A 17802-nucleotide genomic window follows, 5' to 3' on the forward strand; every position below is an offset into this window, starting at 1 on the left:
ATGAATGCCTGCTGTGGACAGAATTGGGCTTCACAGTATGCAAAAATAGCTGTGTGCCACATGCAAAGATATAATACTTCACATGGCTGGAGGAAATGTGATAAATCACAGTTTTGCTGGATTTGCAAAAGCCCAAAAACTGGGGGTTTCATCTCCGTGTTCCAGCCCTGAGCTCTAGCAAAGGGCAGCAGCAGGGCTGTCTGGGTTGGAGCAGTGCAATCTTAGAGGACCAGGTCTCCACTGCTGTGTAGGATGTCTGTGGATATCTCTTGGCTCTGAGCAGCTGGGATTTCATAGACCCATTTACTATGGAGACCCAAGGAGACCTAACGAAGGTCGTCACTGTTTGCGTCCCACCCATCCCTGTTGCCTCCAGCCCTGTTAAGCCAAACCCCAGTCATGCTGTGGAGCCCTGCAGAGATCCTGGTGTGTGGGACAACGTCTTGATGCTTGCCCTGAAAAAGTTTGGGGATTCTAAAGCCTTTCTTGCTCCCCCCTCATTGTGTCCTCTCCAGTGTGTAATGGAAGTGGCTGACAGGTAGGGCTGAGCCTGTTTTTGTAGCATAAACAGTTATTTACAGTTGTGCTGAAATTTCATGGAAGATGACATTTTTAGGTCACCTAGCTGAAGCAAATGAAATGATTAATGTGTTTGCATTAGATTTCATAAAAAAAAGTATCACTCTTGCCCAGCATGGCTCTCACTTCCTCGGGCTTTCAGCTCTGATGTGGTGCCCTGAAACCTAAGGCAGTTTTCCCCCAGGTTTAGGAGGAACAGGATCTGGCCTCCCAACCCAAGGCAGGTGGGATGTGGATGCCTTCTGCTGTGTCCAGCATCCTCAGGGAGGTAACACTATTACCTAAGCCAAATCAAGTGAAAAAGGGCAAAGAGTAAAGGGGTGGTGGAAGGAGCACTTTGGCCAGCACCAGGTCTGTGCATGACCTCTTTGCCGTGCCCTGTGGGAGGAGGGAGCCTCACGATGCCATCTCTCTTTTCCAGGGGGAGTTGCTGAGCCCATGTCGATGCGATGGATCTGTGAAATGCACGCACCAGCCATGTCTGATCAAATGGATTAGCGAGAGAGGCTGCTGGAGCTGTGAGCTGTGTTACTACAAGTACCACGTCATTGCCATAAGCACAAAGAACCCTCTGCAGGTAAAGGTACTAGAGACATTTCAAAGTCTATTTATTCTCGGTCCTCTTTTTGTTTCTGGGAGCAAGTAGATTTTACTGGCTTGGTTTTGCCTCCCTGTACGATGGCCCCTAGGAAGGGCTGTAGGGCTGCTCCAATGAGCCCCATGCCCTCACTAGTGGTGCAGGGGCATCCCTCAGGGCCCTGTTCTTTCTACCTCTCCTCTCTGACCCTGATACCTTTTTCACTTTACTGTTCCCTATGTCCCAGTATAGCCTGGCACAGCACTGGAGGTGGTTGCTCTGGTGCTCTGGTCTCTCCAGGATTAATTCTCAGTGTGCAGGTGTGCACACAACAGGTAGAGCACATCCAAATGTAAGTACCTGTGGAAGGCAGCAGAGGACCTTCCTTTTTCCTCTTGTGAGTTCAAAAGCACTGCGGCTTATTATACCCCACTGCAGGCTAGTAATTTAAAATCAAGATTTAGAATGGAGAAAGCTGTGTGACTGTTAAAAATGGGATAATTTATCCTTAATAGCTATTGATTTATTGCTGGAGCAACACCTGAAGATGGACTAATTGCTGAGCACCATTAGTGCCTCAGACATAAGGAAGCACATTAGACCGAGGCACTACTGCTTAATTAGCATCATGTGGAGGGAGAGACATTGCAGCAGCATGCTGTGCTCAGACACCAGGACAACGCCTGTGTGAATGTTGATCTGTCCAGCACTTGGTTGCATTGGCTCTCTGTTCATCTCTCTGTCTCCAACAGGAGGCAAACCCTTTGCCAGTGATGGTACCCAATTGTACAGCACTCGGGGGATGCAAATCCCTATTCTCTCCTCCAAATGGCTGCCTGTGTTCAAGGCTAGGCTGGATGGAACCCTAGGCATCCTGTTCTGATGGGTGGTAACCTTTCCCATAGCAGGCGGTTGGAACTGGATGGTCTTTAAGATCCCTTCCAACCTCAGCCATTCTGTGATTCTAAGATTCTGTGATTCTGTGTGTGTCCTTCTCCATGCCTGAGGTCACTAAAAACAGTGGAGAAAGAGGCACAGCCCTCAGGATTCCAGGCTGAAATGAAGTAGCAAAATTAGTGGGGCATCACAAGGAAATTTTGCTGGGGGGAAGGAAAAAGCATCCCTGCTCTCTGCACGTCCCTGCAGCTTCTAATTCAATTTTCCCTGTGCCACAGCCTGGAGAGAACGGTAGTTCCATCCCAAGCCTAAGACCCAGAGTGTTTGAGATTCTTGGCTCCATTAAATCAGTCCAGATTGAAACACAGCAGGGGAGATGTGGACAGAGCAGCATTTGTTTATTTCTGGAAAGCTGGTCCGTAAGTGCCCGAATACTTCATGAGCCTCAGGTTGATGGAACGATGCTGGGCAGTGTCAAAGGCTTGTGGGTGCAGATTTGCGATGTGTGTGCAGCCAGCCCCTAACGAACTACCTCCAAGTACTCTACATCCCCATACAGCTCAGGGCAACTCAGGACATTCCTTTGTCTCCTCACTTGGCTAAAATTTATTGAAGCAATTCACAGATGAGCTCTCATCCCGCAAACACATTTCAAATGCCTGCCCGAAGGATCATTTTTTTGTCTCCCCAGTTAGAAAGTGACCTTTGCCACAAATATGAAAGCTGACTGCCAGGAGCAGCCAAGCCAGAGAGCTAGATAGACATCTCTGCTCCGTGAGCAAGGTTCCTGGGGGACTGTGTTCTGAGGGCTTCTTGCTGCTGGCAGGGACTTCACAGTGCCTCTCACAAAAATATGGGAGATAGGGCGCAACAGAGGGTAGGAAAAAGCAACTGGAGTGAAAAGCCACTTGGTCTGGAACAAATGCTGCACGTGCAGCTGTAGCTGTGTGCCCCAGTGCCCTGCCTGGTGTTAGCACAAAGGCACGGCTGGGAAGCAGGTGTTACACCAGCACAGCATGTGAAATCCTGAGGAACGTGGCTCACATATGAAGCCTGGAGTTCCCAAGAGGACTAAAGGATGTAGGACCTATAGCTATCACCATGCACATCTCTGTGCTCCTTAGTGCTTGTTGCCATTCTCCAGTGCTGGAAAAGGGAGGCAGAGAGGCTGTGATGCTCTGTTACTATGTGCCATAACAACATGCCACAGTGTGGCTGGGTGGGAAGTATGTCTTTTCTGCTCAGTCTTCACCCCACATGTGGTCAGCAGGGGCCCCTGGACATAGTGGTATGTCTCTTAGCAAAGCCATTAATTCCTGGCCTTCCTTCTCAGGGTGTGTTGGAATTTCTACCCAGCTTTATTCTTTTTAGAAAGCTCTGAATTTCTCAAGCACGGACTTTGGAAGGCAGGAACATCCCTTTATTCCAGACCAACCATCATATGGGCAAAGACCACATAGAACACACCTCCTCATTAAGTGAAGGATGTTCAGATGAAGCTCAGAGCATGGCTGCGCTCCAGTTGGTCAGAGCCAGGCAGTATACCCAACACCCACATGCCCCCCAGGATCTGCCTATTTCTCTGCCCATTTGGACATGTGCTGCACGTTTTTTAGCACGCCTAGGAGTATGGCATGGGCCAGATGTGCATGGTGTGGGCAGAGAAGTTGCAGTAAGGGGAATGTGGTTCATACATAATTAACACAGATTCCTTCAAGCCTCCAGGCTGTTATGATGTCTCATAGCAGAGAGGAGCCTCCAGTCTGGCATTTTGATATAAAGAATTTCTATAAATTAACCCCTCAGCCCTGGATGGCTGAAATTTAAGAGCGAAAGACTTAAAGCAGCAACACTGCTGAGACTGGAGGATTAAAGTTATTGGAGAACATGGCAAGTGTCCTGGCTAGCAGCAGCAAATGAGTGAAAATTTCCCACCCACTATGAGCAATCAGGAGGTGCACAGCCTTTGTCCATCCATCCCCCGCTGTAATTCTGCTGGTCCCTGAGGCAGGAGATATGGGCACGGAGAGTCTAAAAGCTCTTCTCTGCTGCAGTATTTGTGCAAAGCCTATGATTTTAATGAGGCCCTGAAAACACAGTTTTGGAAGCATGCAATAGCACTTGCTATGACTTGCTCTGCAGTAGGTTTCATCTATACAGCTTTGTAGCCACTCCTATGCCACATTCATTCGAATGCTCTGATTTCAGCAAATACCAGATCAGTTTGAACCAGCCTTCCCAGATCTACTGCTGTCTGCAGTCTCAAGGAGTCCAACTCTGCATCACATTCTTTTCCCTGCTTCTTCCTTACCTATGGTTAGTTCATATCCAAAGGCCCTTAGTTATGCAATGCTGGGGTTGGGATCTGGTCCCAGTTCCCTCCAGTGCTATGGGAATGGCCCCTCCTTCTCCTTGCTCTCTTCCTTGCATCTGAATAAACCAAAGCATCTGTAAGTGTACAGCAGGGAAGCTACCACGGCTTTAGGACAAATTTGCTTGGTAAGTGTACTCTCCTAAAGATAATCAAGGTGGATAGCCAGGGCCTCAGGACAGCACTGAGGAGAGAGCCAGACCCAAGCAGTGATGGGAATGCTCCACTGCATCCTTCTAGGATAAACCTCCACTTGTTTGGGATGCTGGATTTGAAACAAAATTGCTGAGTAGCACACTCAGGATGTTAATGATACGTACTAAGGGGACGTGTCAGATATAGCAATAAAAATAAACTGAACTGCCTGAGGCAGGCATGGGGGAGCTCTCAGAGGAGTGTAGGAAGGCTTTTCTAGCAAGCAAGGCTTCTTAGCAAGCTGCTGCACTAAGACAGAGATATCTTCTGCAGGCAAATACATGCCTTGGATCTGCTCGTGCTCATGCTTGTGAATCTTTTGAAACTGCTGGTGTTAAAGAAAGGGAAATATGGATCAGACCCTAAATACTACACTAATGACATTATTAATTTTTGTTATATTAGCAGCAGGGGCTTTGGTTACAAGGCTCTGAGAGAAGCACTGAAGCAAACAGGGGAATGATCTTGCCCCAGGTACAAACCACAGATCACATCAAATGGTATATGATGGGCAAGCACCAGTCCTAGATTCATCTCTACCTATGATCACTGCAGACATCAGACTTGGCTCCTAAGAACCCTTTTCTGACGCATCTGGTGCACAGAACTTTGGGGAAATTGAGGAAGGCTGGGGGAAATTCATCCAAGAGAGTATGGTGTTTTGTACATGAACATCTGGGTGTTGTGCCAAAATGGTCAGACGGGGAGAATGGTGGCAAAGGACACCTGAATGAATTAGGACATTTAAGGTGGTGAGGCAAGGCACAGGCTGCCCAGAGAAGCTATGGTGCCCCATCTCTGCAGGTGCTCAAGGCCAGGTTGGATGGAGCCCTGGGCAGCCTGATCTAATGGGGGCAACCAGCCCACAGCAGGGGGTTAGAACTGGATGATCCTTGAGGTCCCTTCCAGCGCAAGGCATTCTGTGATTCCATGAGTCTTCAAAGCAGTCTGCAGAAAAAGAGCCCTTTTTCCAGCGTGGTTGGCAAAGCCATTGCAGAGAACTGCTTCAGCTCTCTTTGTGGCCTCTGTGAGCCTGGCACTCAAAAGCTGCTTCTGTTATCCCACAGAAGCCTGTAATGCTTCCTGGTATCTCCAAGTTACACCCTGTTCAGCAGTGGCATACCATCTATAGGGCTTTTTACCTGCCCAAAGTTAGTCTCGATTGACAATGTGAGTCAGCTTTCTGTTGTTAAAGGTATGCTGCAGTACAGGCCAGCAGCTCACTGCACTCAACAGTTCACATGTGACACTTCACCGTCTAAATCCCTGGTTTGGTGCCCTTACTGATGATGGAGAGAGATTAGGAAAAAACGAAATTCTTGTGTGAGCTGCTTGTTTTCCCCAGCATTCAGCTCTGACCTGTGGGTAATTGTTCCCCAGTGCCACCCCCTGAACAGTCAGGGCTGCTTTGTTACCATCAGCACCAGGCAGCAGCCCTGTCAGTGTTGCAGCATCTCTGCTCTCATCCAAAGGCAGGTTTGAAGCTGTTTCACAGGTGTAGCTTCTCTGCCCTGAGCCACGTCCCCTTTGAAAGTATAATGTATTTAAAATCACACTGATGCCTCCCTGTCTCTGTAAAGCAGTTGTACGCAGCTGCTAGCTGTAGGAAACATCTCCTCCTTTTTCTCTCTTTAATTGCTACGTTGGAAGGACCTGTTGCTGCCACAAGCCTTGCAGTGTGCCAGACAGATGGTGAGGAGCCAGCCCATTACCTCCTTGAGAGAGAGAAATGATGCAGAATGATTTTGCTGGCACAGGAGGGTCAACGTGAGGAACCTGCAGCAAAACAATAGCATGCAGCTCTAGGAAAGGCTCCCTGCACCCAGATCCCTTCAGCATTTGCCAGGCTTAGTGGAAGGGGAGAGGACTGCCTCAGCACAGAACAGCCTCTGTCTCTTCTCAGGAGCTTTACAGTCATCTATCTACTCCATGGTCATCTATGAATCAGGCTGGTACTATCACCTCAGTGAAGCTGCACATCCCTGACACACAACTTGAGGGCTGTCTGCCCTTCAGGACATAAGCCAAAAACCGGTGCTGGCAGAGGCAAACGCTTCAGCTCACCTTTGAGCCAAGGCATGTGATCACCTTCCAGATGCAACCTTTTCCAAAGCAGAGCTTTGCAGGAGACTGCATGCAGTCCAGGAGTTTGGTAACTGGAATGGTAACAGTGCTGCGCATCTCTGTGGCAGCACAAGTCACCTTACTGCCCTTTGAGCAAGGGGCAAAGTTCTCCCTGCATCCCAAAAACGTTGGTGACCTCTAGCTGGTCTGGACATTAAAGAGCAAACTGCCTTCTTGCCATACAAAATAAGGTGATGAGGCTTGACACATGACCCTGGTGTCCCAGGATGTGTTTGACAAAGAGGCAGGGTGCTCAGGGCTCTCCAGAGCTGACACCTCACTTGGACATTGAATTTGGCATGAATCCAGGCTAAAATGCTCAATCTCTCCGAATCCTCTTCACTTGGAGGAGGTTGAAGTCCCCCTTTATTTATCCTTCTACCGGCCCTACTGAGATTTCAAGGGCATGTATCTCACAGCTAAAGGTGGCCTATATATTTCCATCTCTCCCAGCCTGTTTATGCATTTGATTTCTGATTTGCAGGAGGCACTGTGGGCCATGTCCCCCCAAGTCTTGTTAGAAAAAGCAATTTCTGCTCTTGTTTTTTACAGGACAGTTCTCTCAGCAGCATAAATCTGAGCAAGGAGGTTTTATTCTGGATGACAGAGAGAAGTTCGGGCTTTGGATATTTATAATGTAGCTTATACAAAGCTATTTGACAAAGCAAATGGATTTGGGGGAGTTAGTACTATTTTTTTTCTTCTTCTGAGGAAGAAGAACTGCCTTTTACCTTAGGAAACAGCCTGAACATGTCATCACCTAAAGGCAGGGAGTCCTGGCAGCAGCAACTTTCATCGTTGGTAACATTTTGTGGGGTGTGTATTGCTTCCATGAGATCTTATGTACTGCTGCAATCTTGTCACATCTCACCAAGCAGCACGGAGCCTGCTCACAGAAGACCTGCATGGCTGTCTGAGACAAATCTTGTGGTAAAAGGATGCCATCACCAAGGCTGCTGCCTGGCCTCGATTTGAGGCAGCATCCTGGCTTGTGATGGCCAGGTTCATCTCCAGCCACAAGGTGGACCGGGTAAAAGCATCTATGTGTAGGGTACACATATATGGCATAGGTGATCTTTGGGATCTCCACGAATCACTGCAAAACAGCAATGTCCATCATGTAATTCCTTTCTCCTCTTTTTCTCTCCTCCCTTCCCTTGTCTCCCTTCCTCTCCCTCTTGCCATCCCTTGCAGTGGCAGGCCATCTCCCTGACAGTCATTGAGAAGGTTCAGATAGCAGCGGCCATCCTGGGTTCCCTCTTCCTCATCGCCAGTATCTCGTGGCTCATCTGGTCGACCTTCAGTCCTTCAGCCAAATGGCAGCGCCAGGACCTGCTCTTCCAGATCTGCTATGGAATGTATGGCTTCATGGACATTGTCTGTATAGGTGGGTGAACACCTCTCACAGCACATGGCCAGGGTTGCTGACTGCCCACTCACCTGCAGAGAGGAATAGGAGATGGTGTGGAGAGGCTCTGTTCTCGGATTGAACCTCCTCTGTTCTTCCCATTCTTTGCTTTTTTTGACACCTTTTCTACAGTGCTCTCTGCCAGTCTTTGTAGTCCTGGAGAATCTCCTTGGCTGGGCTGGCAGAGGGACTTGCAGCAAGCCCAGAGAAAAACAAATCTCTCTTCAAAGCAAGAAGAGGGCAGGGAGGTCTGGGGGAGACTGGCAAGTATTGATTAACACTGAGGAGGAAACTCGTGCCTTTCTGGAATAGCTGATATAGGGACTGCCCTGTGTTTGACCATGGCATGCTCTGGTTTGCACCTTGCAGCACCACACTCTCCAAGTGCGTGTCTGTGCAGGTAGCTGTGGGAGGGTGGTGGGTTCAGGGCAAGGTCTCTGTCCCTGCAGGCAGCCTGAACGGGGGAAATGGCTGACAATACCTGTGGGCAGAGGCACTCACCAGCCAGGCCATTAAGCAGTGGTAGTTACCAAAACAGTCAAGTAAATACCAACCATCTCCAAGCATCAATTTCCACCCAAGCACAGGCCACCAGATAATGTGAATTTGAGGGACCTTGCTGGGAAGTAAAGAGCATTCCAGAAGGCTCCTCATACCTGTTTTCTTCCATTATTGGTATAAATGCAGAATGAGTTTTCCAGGGAAAAAAAAAACAGGATAAGGCAGTAGTCTTGGCTTGGTGGATTAGTGTTAGTGTAAGTAGAACCATTCCTGAGGAAAGGAGCACAGCCCCCAGGTCAGCCCTCAGGAAGAGCAGTACAGTCTATATCGCAGTTAGTGAAATTGGGATAGGGAAGTAACACAAACCAGGCCTCAGGAAGAGAGGTATTGGCAGCAAGCCCTGGTCTGGGTTCAGCATCCTTCCAGGATAGGACAGCCGAAACCCAGACCAGTTCTTTCCACTGTTGCCACCCCTGTCTTGACAAGACATGAGGCTGGTCTGCTCCAGCGTGAGCTGCCACAGATCTACAGCAACAAGAAGTGGCCAAGGAGGGTGAAAGAGAGACAGGCAGCCTCCTCGTGCTGGCACAGCAGCCCCGGTGACATTTTCTTGTTGGTGTGATTGGGAGTGGAAAAAAGTGATCTGTCTGTGCGTGTGGCATGCACGCGTGTCATCTTGTTGTCGGAGGACAGAAGTGGAGAGCCGTGGCATGAGCAGACGTCAGTAATATGATTAACTGGCTTTGATAAAGCTTCAAGAGCTGAGGGGAGCTGATTAGCTCATCTGTCAATAGATGCTAAATCCTCCCACATGGCAGAGAACAAGCTATGCCAGCTAGGAACTGAAAGGGAGCTGGGCGGAAAGATTCGTATTTGAGGGGTTTTGCTTCTTCTTCTTCTTTTTTTTCTTTTTTTTAAAGATCTGGCCTTTATTTTTCCTCTCTATCCCTTTGCATCTCTACTGATGTCACCACTAAGCATACTGCCCCAAGCTGTGAGCTTTGATTTTTCCAGCCAGAGAGCAAGGGGCCATCCCATTCCCAGAAATACTTCAGAGCTGCAGCTGAGAGCAGCCCCTTGCCTTGCAGCCCTCCCTGCACAGCTGGAAGCCCTGGTAGGCCAGACATGCTGTTTTTCCCACAAACTACAATGCAGTGCCCTGATGTGTATGTTTTCTCTTGCCCAGCACCTCAGAGCAGTGCTCACTCACAGCTGGCTCCAGTCATGTTGTGTGCAGCATGTCTGCTGCGCTTTCAGGCAGCCCACCCATGATCAGCCTGGAGAGATGACGTTTTGTACCATGAGAGCCCTTTGTGTACATTTCATACATTTCTCTAGGAAAACTGATATGTGCATGCAGTCAGCACCAGTGTTAAAATGTGCTTGTGTTGTGGTCTTTGCAATCCCAGCTGCTTAATTGATTTAGATTGGATATAAGGAAGAATTTTTTTACAATAAGAGTGGTGAAGCACTGGCACAGGTTGCCCAGAGAGGTGGTAGATGCCCCATCCTTGCAGACACTCAAGATCAGGGTGGAGGGGCTCTGAGCACTGATGGAGCTGTCGGTGTCCCTGCTCATTGCAGGGGGTAGGACCAGATGGTCTTTAAGGGTACTTTCCAACTCAAATAGTTCTATGATTCTATGAACTCCTCATTGGTTGCAGCTTTCCTTGACTGTGATGGATGCAGCAATGGCAGCTCTCTAAAAGATTGACAGTGAGTTCCTCGGTGCAGAGCGGCTACTTCCCATCTTTTATTCTTCTCCCAGGCCTCACAGCCCCATGGGGAAACTGGCTCCAGAGTCTCAGAGTTCTGCTCCTGACTGCCTGAAGCCTGGTGTTACTCCTCCCAGGGCTTTAGTTCCACTTCTGCAAGTTCAGGATAAAACCTCTCATGGATAATTGTAGTGACAACAGTTCTAGAAATACCAGGGTGCAGTCTGTGCATTTTTGTAACTCCTCCTCCACAGCCCAGCCCTCTTCTCCTTTTGCTTTCCAGGCTGTGGACGGGTACAAAAAAAATAAGGCACTAAGAAATGCTCAGTGATGGGGAAAGTGCATTTAGATGCACTCAGTCCTGTTAGATTTGTTGTTGTTTTTTTTTCCAGCTAACATAACACTCACAGCCTTACCTTCCAGATGCTATTCTGTCGATCCTACACTAATTGTGTGTATTCCAATTGCTCCTTCCATCAGTTTGATCCTGAGTTTTGCTTCCACTGTCAGAGGAGCAGAGGTTTGAAAGGCAAGATAGGCTCTGAGCAACCTGATCCAGCTGTAGGTGTCCCCGGTCATTGCAGGGAAGTTGGGCTAGATGGCCCCTTCCAACTCAAACAATTCTGATTCTATGATTTCCATGTGAGCAGATGTGCTGCTGAAGCAGAGTCCCTTGCCACTTCCTGCCTGTGTCCACTTTGGTTGTTCTTCCATTTCTGAAGTCCTTTAAGTAGTCATTGAGTCACTTTTGTCCAGGAGAACAATTGGCACATGGAAATTGAGATTCACACAGATCATTTGGTGATTATTATCCTCACTTGAGCTACATGCACATGCTCTGAAACTGTCTGATCTGCTCCAAGCTGAGCTTTCAAAAGAAAGCATTAACCCAGAGACTACTGAACCATGCATTTAAATTCAGAGGGTTTGACTCAGGCACTCACATGCAGTAATACACAAACTTTCTCTGAACTCCGCTAGATCCCAGCATGCTCAGCAAAGAAAGCTTAATGGACAGATACCATTTGCTGCCCCTGCACCCACCAACAGAAACAAAATCACAACCAAAACAAAATGAATCTGCTCCTCAAAACTAGCAAGACAGAAGGCATGGCCCTGTGCACCAGAAGTTGTATCCATCTGGGCAAGATGTGCAAGATGGTCTTTCAGCATTGTTCTCCCCTTTGTTCTCAGATATCTAACAGGAAGACAGGATGCTCTGAAAAGAATTGCTTGGAATTTGCAGGAGTCTCCAATACTGGAAATTTTAAAGAACCTGTTAGAAAAACATATGTCAAGAACAGGTTGCAGAGAGATGATCCCAGTTTGTGAAGGAGGAACAGACTAAATGCTTCTTGATATCCAGCCAGCCCTAATGTCTTTCACTCTGATCTCTCTCTTTTATGTGTGCTACATCTCGTCATGACTACAGGACAGACATGAGAGCTGAATTAAACCAGAAACTGGCAACAGTGCCAGCATAGGTATTGCTCTGCTATGAAGCCATCTACAACATAAGAGCCTTGAGATCTGTGGCCAGGAAGTGAATGAGAAGCGGTAGGGACAGCCCATTTGATTAGCTGCTCTCCCCACAGGTCTCTGTGAGGTAAATTCAGAAATCTGGCCTAAAGAGGGATTAGCAGAAATGCAGGTATTGAAATGTAAAGATAAGTGGAGTGAGCCTGAGCGACCAAGTAGAGAGATTGGCAGCTTAGAGTTGGACTGTAAATCCTGAGAGATACCTGCCTGTTAATTAAATGACAGTCCTTGGAGGAGGAAGGAGGGGTTTGTCTCTCTTTCTGTCAAGGTGCAATTAGAGAAAGTCGGTGTTTGTAGATTAAAGTGTCATTTGGGGTCAGGAGGACAGGAAACAATCTCCTGCTAAACAAGGAGTAACTCTGCCAGCTAATGAGAGCATGTCACAGCCTAGGCTTAGGAAATCACCAAGCCTGCTCCAAGGGAGAAATGTGGCTCAGGAAGGACATAAGCATGCTGTTGTGTGCAGCACTGTCATTGTGTATGCGTGCAGTACTGCTTGTTTTTGCACACATGGCATCCCTGTGATTGACATGTCAGGGGCTTATCCCCAGCGATGCAGAAGCAACCTGATCTGCCTTTCCTTGGGTTGCTGTCTGGTGGGGTTGATGCTTTGTCCATGCTCAACCAATCCTTGCACTCTGACTCACCCTGCTTTGCTGCTGACAGTTGCTCACTTTTGTAGGCACTAAATCCTCATGTTCTTTGAAGCTTTTCCCTCGCTTTCCTTGGCAGCCAGTCCCTGAGGGTATTTGCCTTCACTACATAGCTGCACTGCAGCTCAATAGCACAAGAGACAGGCAGAGCAGGACCATTCATCCTGCCAACGATTTTTGTTGGCACACCATGGCAATCCATTACAGATCAGGAAGTGTGTGCCCACTGTTTTTAATCCCAGCTGCCAGCAAGAATAATCAAAAGCATCCAATATGTCTGACGGGATCTCAGCACAACCGTAGGTAATAACATAAGAAATCAATAGCCAATTAAAACTGATCCACAGCATTTGATCCTTCATAGAGCAATGGGAGCAGTAATTAATGGAGCTTCCTTGCGATGGTCACAATTCAAGCTTCCTGCCAAGACTAATGTGGTTTTGTTTTAAATGAGCTTTGCTTCCTAGAGGAAATGCCAGGCTGAGGAAGACTCGGGGTGTTTTCTAGACAGGTTACTTGGGCCCTGAGCATTCAAAGGATTTAGGAGCCTAAGTCCCAACAAAATAAAATGAAACTGAGAAGTGCCTCCAGTGTCTTAGTCTTCATCTGTATAAATGATCTGATTCTCAAAAGTAGTTGCTTTCATTCAGATTTGCGAAGTTTCCCAAAGAACGTAGGAATTGCTACAGCAGCAGGGAATAAGTTCTGGGAAAGCAACAAGCTCACATGTTCTTGATGACACTCTATATATGGAGAAAAAAACAGAGAAGACAAGTTCAGCCTGAAGAAGAGAAGACTTCAGGGAGACCTGAGAACAGCCTTTCACTATCTAGAAGGGGAGTTATAAGAAAGAAGGGGACAGACTCTTTAGCAGGGTCTGTAGTAAGAGATCATGGGGAAACGGTTTCAAACCAGAAGAGGGGAAATTTAGATTAGATATAAGGAAGACATTTTTTACAATAAGGGTGGTGTGGGGCTGGAGGAGGTTGCCCCAAGATGTGGTGGAAGCCCCATCCCCATAGACACTGGAAGTCAGGCTGTAGGTGTCCCTGGTCATCGCAGAGAGTTGGACTAGGTGACCTTTAAGGGTCCCTTCCAATCCAAATGATGCTATGATTCTATGAAATGTCTTCAGAGGATAAACCTGAGGGCAACTCAGAAAGCAAACACGTATACTATCAACACACCTGTAAGAATCCCATGAGTATTCACAAGTCTTCCATTCCCATCAGCTTAATGCTGGTACTTTTTGACCAGTTTGCCTGCAAACAGGCAGGACAATCTGGGAGCACGGTCCCAGATTAGTCAATCCCAAGAGGTCTCTTTAGAAGCAGATGTAGCTAAAATGCCCCTGTAGTCTAAGAGGTCTCTCTCAACTAACATTCAAAATGGAGCCAGCAGGCCAGGATAGATAAGGACAGTCCCAAGAGGGGGACAGGATGAACAGTCCAGCTTTGCATGTTAATCTGACTGAAGGGGGATCTTAGGCTGTTAGACACCTCCCTGCTCACTGTAGAGCAGTTTTCCATGAGCTACGAGGAGCTAAGTGGAATGACCAGAGCCCATGCCCTGTCAACAGAGAAGGCAGTATGGAAGAAGGCAGGCTCATTTTTTCATAGTGTGAATCTTGGTTTGCATACATTTGGCCAAAATGTGCATGCCCCCCTAAAAGTCTCTCTGTAAATCATTGATTTATCAGCTGTGGAGACAGAAGCATTCCCTGCAGGATGTGTTGTGAGGTTCTCAATCCAGATGGGCAGGGATGATCCCTTGCTACTATTCACTCAGGGCCTTGTACCTGGGCCAGCAGCACAAGCAGCAAGGCTGCACAGCTGAGCTGCCCACCAGCTTCTTGGCCACTATCCAGGAACAGTGGATGCTCAGCAAAGCCAAGCCATGCCACCCCTCCGTTCCTGAAAGATGGGACCTATTTTTATCTAATGCTGTATTGATTATTCAATAAGAGCAGAGTGGGCCAGCCAGTGTGTGTATGTGTGTGCTGCTCTCACCAGCGGGCATTGCTGCAGGAGCTCAACTTGCATTCTGAATTCCAGCACAGCAATGGCAGTTTTTTTCTCCCTTTTCGCCCTCTCTCTCCCTTTTTACAAGATGGGCCTTGGTTTTCAGCACCACGAGAGCAGAACCTGGGCCTCTAACATACGTTCTTTCAGTCCCCAAATCCTTCGCCACATCTAGCTCCATACAGTTTCCCACTGTTGCAACAGGGCTTTGGAGATGTATTTTGTCATGAATAACCATATGGTGCTCTCTGCTCCAGTGGATCAATGTGTTTAGCATTTAGCAAGGGCACATAATTAACATTTTCTAAGGGGGAGAAGAAATCCTTCTGCTTTGTGAACTGCATCTTCTGATACGTTATAATCAGAACGTGGCTTCCCTATCACCGGATCCTCTGTTGGAATGGAGAGCCTTTTGTCACTGGGTTCAACTCCTATCCACAGGCACAGGCAGGAGCACTCACCTGCCTGTCATAGCAGGAGATTCCCTTGTAAGCAGCTGGCACAACCTCCACACCAGCTGCATAAATTGTGGTGTATAGTTAAAATGGAAAAAGCCAGAGGAAGAGGTAAGAAGAGATCAACATGAAGGCACAATAACCCAGCCCTGGAATCACTTATAACAGTGACTGATCAGTTCTTCTCCTAAGGACAGCCATCCTTCAGACCCATACACAACAATTCCATGATCAAGAATTGAGCATAGGTGGTCTCAGGTCAAGATCTGATCCTGGATAGTGATGGATCAGAAATGATAAACATGGCCCTTGGCCTCTTGGCTCTGATTTTCTTCCTTAGTTTTGCACAGTTAGCGGAAGAGTGCTTTGGTGGCAGAAGCAATCTCAAGGGGTTAGGCTCAGACAGGACCTGCAGCCCTCAGAAAATGAAAAATTCTGTGAAGCTATCCCCATTTTCCCTTACAGAATTTCATTTCCTAATAAAAACAGAGAGATATTAGCTGTACCTTCAATAAGCAAATGTCATATTTTGATCATTACCGAACAAAGCATTTTGATTTAGCATTTAGAGATGACTGCTCACACTGAGTATTTTAAATTCAGCATCAGAATTGGAATACATTAAAAAAAGCAAGTCCAAATGAAACATTCTCATCTGTCTGAAAACATGTACATATACATATACTTCCATCCTGGGGGACAGCATGACTTTTCAAGTCTTGCTTCAAGCTGATATGATGCCAGATTTCAAAGCTCTATACAAAACAATGCTGTTGCCCAGCTTTGCCTTTAGAGAAATGTCCCAGGAATATCTGAGGATATAGCATGACTACAAAAGCAGCACCTTAGTCAAAGTGGTATTAGTTATAGGATAGGAAGATTTAGAACTCTCACCAGGAGGGCTGACTGCTGTGGCAACAAAAGAAATATCCACCTCCCTGGACTTCTGTCAGAGAACATCCTGAAGATGTAAAGGAGACCCATAGAGTCCCCAGTGAACCAGGGTGTGCACCAGGCCAATGCCCTTTTGATCCAGTTTGATCTTCTGTTCCCTTCTTTTAAGGATCCACTAGCATCTGCCATGTACCTCTTGTGCACAATGTCCTATCAAGGTGTGGGGTGCCGTCTCCATTGTAAATGTGAGGAGAAAAAAACAGGCCAAAAAGATTCATACAATCCTCACTATGGAGCAAGGAGGAGAATCTGGAAGAGAGAACAGGGTATATGGGCAATGCCTTTAAACCCTGTAGCTGCACAGTTACAGGTAGACTCACAAGTGAGGAATAGTGGAGGTGTATGATTCAGAACTAAGAGCATTCTGCTTGTGGAGTTCCACTCCTTATTTATTTATTTGCCTTTTCCAAGAAGAGTCTCCATTTTTTTGCTGCCTGTATAGGTAGAGACTGCCCTTTAATCTTCTGCTTTATCGTGTGCTACGAATTAAATACCACAGGAGTACAAGGGCCCTTAAGGGCACAACATCCATTTTGCTGTAGCTGTCCACAGCCAGCTGAGCTTGCAGGAGTGCTTTTGTTTATGGCTTGACTGTTTCCTGAGCGAGGATTACTTAGAGGTTTATTTTACCCCTTTTTGCTGTTGGTTTTTGCTTTGTTTGTTTTGTCCAGGTTCTGAGGGAGGGAGTGCAAATGTGCAGGGTGGGAGAGTCGTGGCTGGTAGATTGTATATGTAGAGCTGAAAATACTGTGGCATTTCTAGAGTGATGGTACTGCTCTGTGTGGTTCCCAGGGCCAGCCCAGATCCTCTATCACAAGTGGCATCCTGCAGACAATTGATGTTGTTTTCCCAGTGAAAACAAACCATGTGGGAGTGCTAAATGGAAAGGAATTTCCTATCCTTTGGACACTTGATATCATCTTCTTCCATTTCCTTATTTGGGGCCTTACCAGCTCAGCCCAACAGGGCTATGCCATGTGTTGTGGAGGTACGCATGGCTGGGCAGAGGACTTGACTGCACATGGAGGCAGCAGCTCTCAGAGAAGCTGGCTTCTGCCTGGTAGCCATAAAAGCTCTACATTGCACCTATACCATGTTGACCCCAGCTCCCGTCAGCCCTATGACAGAAAGTCTCTACCTGTCCTCTCCATTCATCCCAGTGGATTAAGTGATGCACCTCCTACCAGTGCAATAGCAACTGTAGTGACTTTATGAGACACTGGCACTTTGATCCCTCTTCCAGCCAGCAGGAATCCTGCTGAGTCCGAGGCGGGTGCTAATGGCTGTGCAGAGCTTGGGGCATAGTTCAGATGGGGCTGCTGCTCCTGTTGCTCTGCCAGATGGAGCAGAGGGGGGAAGCAGAAGAGCTCCTGCTATCATTGCAGGGGATTGTGGCCCACCTGGGGCTGAGGAAGCATTAAGGCAGAGCTGTCCTTCAAGCCCAGCTTGCATGAGAGGAGCCAAGCTGCACTAAGCCAAAGTTTGCTGGTTCATCAGCAACAGAGGGACTGGGGGCCTGCTTGTCCTGTTAATGATCTGAAAGGGAATAGTCCACCCCTTCACAAAGTACCTCACCAAGAGAGCTGGGAGCAGCTTGTCTGCATACACTGGTGGGGGCTCATCTTCAGTTTTGCCAGAGTTGTGGCCCGTGTGACCTGAGGAGAGCCAAGCATGAGACAGGTGTGAAACCTGCCTGTCAGTGCAATCCCATTACAGAAAATACACCTAAGGGTGATGGGGAGAAGAAAGAGTGTTTTGTCTTCCTCAGACCCATGGGCTCCGTGATGGCACATATCACCCACTGATCCAAAGG

The 17802-nt window shown here is 47.6% G+C and overlaps 1 protein-coding gene across 2 annotated transcripts in view; it reads left to right on the forward strand.

The window, feature by feature from the left end:
• The window catches only part of MARCHF4 (membrane associated ring-CH-type finger 4), an 80708-nt gene that overhangs the window by 53877 nt on the left and 9029 nt on the right, over positions 1-17802 (forward strand). The window contains exons 2-3 of one of the 2 annotated variants that reach the window (XM_085228285.1): positions 1001-1162; positions 7938-8130. In XM_085228285.1, coding sequence (XP_085084411.1) covers positions 1001-1162; positions 7938-8130 — 355 coding nt within the window. The remainder of the gene's footprint in view (positions 1-1000; positions 1163-7937; positions 8131-17802) is intronic. The other variant, XM_085228284.1, reaches the window with a different exon arrangement.

The sequence above is a fragment of the Meleagris gallopavo genome, chromosome 7, assembly GCF_905368555.1.
Source record: "Meleagris gallopavo chromosome 7, MGAL_WU_HG_1.1, whole genome shotgun sequence".
Classification (NCBI taxonomy): domain Eukaryota; kingdom Metazoa; phylum Chordata; class Aves; order Galliformes; family Phasianidae; genus Meleagris; species Meleagris gallopavo.